This window comes from Aphanomyces invadans (assembly GCF_000520115.1).
Source record: "Aphanomyces invadans strain NJM9701 unplaced genomic scaffold supercont1.12, whole genome shotgun sequence".
Lineage (NCBI taxonomy): Eukaryota > Oomycota > Saprolegniomycetes > Saprolegniales > Verrucalvaceae > Aphanomyces > Aphanomyces invadans.
The window spans coordinates 373,487-375,972 of NW_008580157.1; the positions used below are offsets into that span (position 1 = coordinate 373,487).

Consider the following 2,486-nt stretch of genomic DNA (forward strand, 5'->3'; position numbering starts at 1 on the left):
TTTCGTAAAACCATAATATCGTAGCATATTTCCAGAATCATTCAAACTTTAAGACAGCTAGATCAACATATTTAGGCTTTACGAAACAAGTTTGTTTCGTAACTCCATATATTTTGAGGGTTTTGTGTTTCGTAAATCCATACTATTCTTGAATAATGGATAACATCACCACTCACACAAATTAAAATATTTTAAAGGGTATTAGTTCAAAAAGTTTAAATTGGTATGGTGAATAAACTTCCTTCGACCTTCGACAAGAGTAATAGCTCTATTGGTAGAACATCCGCTTGGAGTCCTTTGGCCTTGAGTAGGAGGTCTTGACGAGTAATTGGGTATGTTTTGTTCGCACTCTAAGGGCAGAGTTGGTGGTGGGCCCATACGGCTGCTGTTGATCGTTATGCCACGACGGTGAAGGTTGGGATAGCACCATGTTTTGTTCGCACTCTAAGGGCAGAGTTGGTGGTGGGCCCATACGGCTGCTGTTGATCGTTATGCCACGACGGTGAAGGTTGGGATAGTGCTTGAGCGTACGATATGGTATCGACATCGATGCACTGACTTCAGTTTGCTTCTCACCATCGTTCACTCTTTGTAATGCTGCCACAATCTCCTCAGACGTGCGCCTCGGCATGACGAAATGAAGCAAAGGAGTGTATTGAGTTTTGAAAGTTCCCCTCAATTTTCTTTTTGACAATAGATTCGTTGAAAACCCCACGAAGACTATTGATTGGTGATAATATATTGTTGTGAAATGTGAAAATGAAAAGGGCAAACTACTGATAAAAAAGGGCAAAGACTGGTGATTTACGTTAATACAATATTGTCGAGACTATTGTAGTGGCCCGTTGGGAGAGTTCACGAATAATACATTTTGTAATATAAATTCTCAAGTGGACGAGAAGCCAGAATAGAAATGTTTTGAAGGAGTCCTTCCTTTCCTTTCCTGTTCCGCTTCCCACCGTCTGTTCGTTGCGAAACTCCCAAAACTCTTACAGAAACTGCTCGAAGTCTATAATTATACTGCTCCCAGGGGTGCCGGGGCGGAATTAATTCCTTTCCGTTCCGAAGGCAAATGGTCACACCATCGTAGCGCCGTACCTTCTCTGAGCGTGAAGATCTTCTTCTCCTGACGCAGGTTTCGGTTGAAAGGCCCCATATAGCTAGGCGAGGGATGATAATGGATGTATGGGACTCGGTAGCACGCAACCTCAACACTCTGGAGGAGTTTGACCGACGCCATTTCGACGGCAAGAAAGCCCAGGCCCGTTTCAACATACTACTCCGTGACCACAGAGACCGTAATGCTGCATTGCAGCCAGCGTCGGGCGTTGACGAGGAAGAGAGCGACAAGACTGTTCTCCTGGATGACCTGTGCGCTCAAGTTGACGATGCCAAGCACGAGGAGGCACGCCGGGCGGCCATGGAGATAGAGGCAGCTGAACGGGCTGAAGAGTCGGTGGTAATTGTACGAGAGGAAGCAATGACGTCCTTAGGGAAACGAAAAACAAGAGAAGGTGACGAAGAAACAAGCGGTGGCAAAATGCTCAAGGTGTTGTCGCTTATGAACGAGGCCAACAAGGGTCAACTCGAGTTAAGAAAGTAAATGTTTGAGAAGGAGATTGAAGAATGCCAAAAAGATCGCGAGGCGCAAACCAAGGAACTAGAAGGCCAAGCGAAGGAGCGTGAATCCCAACTACAATAAATCCAAATGTTGCAGGCTTCAATAACTGCCATTGTGACTACATTGGTGAATAAACTTTAATTGATTCTTGGTTATATATCCACAACTTCTACTGTATCGAGATATTCCTCAAGTGTTGGAAGGGCTTCATCGAATAATGGCTGATATGATTTCCCCCGAAATGACAACCACAATGACAATTCGTCAAAAACATAGCCACACAAACGAATTTCGCAACTGGTGATAGCATCAGCTTGGCCAAATTTTTGTATTTAATGTGGGGCCATAGTGTTTTTATGACTTTGAAGTTCCATTTCACCGATTGAAGCACTCTGCTCATAGATTTGTTGAAGAGTTGCTTTTCTTTGGACAAGTTGATTCCCCGGTAGCTACTCATGACAAATTTTGAAACACCATACGCAGGATCAACATGTATGAATTTCGATGCAAAAATGTCTGGATGTTGTTCAAGTTCAGGCAACAAACCGCTCATAGCAAGCATAGCAGAATCATGACGTCGCCCCTCACAGGGCCCCCAGAAGTGCACGCAGAGGCCATCAGGACTCGACATAGCTTGAAAATTCAAGCAAAGAAATCGCTTGTGTCCGCTGTAAATGATTTTTTGCAGGTTTCGACCATCTCCCGTTGCAGCAATACGTGACGACTGAACTTTGGTCCCATCAATAAAGCCAAAGACACAGTCTAACGGTGATCCTTTCCATGCGATTGCAGCGCAGTAGCGAGTCATGCGAGAGCGAAGTAGTCCACGGTTCAATAACACAATTGGGCCCCACCGATCATAAAT

General features: G+C 44.6%; 1 protein-coding gene across 1 annotated transcript; it reads left to right on the forward strand.

Moving 5' to 3' along the window:
* Positions 1-1,177: 1,177 nt before the first annotated feature.
* On the forward strand, positions 1,178-1,603 carry H310_06640 (hypothetical protein; the record flags this gene model as incomplete). The annotated part of the gene is made up of 1 exon (XM_008871780.1): positions 1,178-1,603. The coding sequence occupies one exon, from the start codon at positions 1,178-1,180 to the stop codon at positions 1,601-1,603; it is 426 nt and encodes a 141-aa protein (XP_008870002.1).
* Positions 1,604-2,486: the final 883 nt, after the last annotated feature.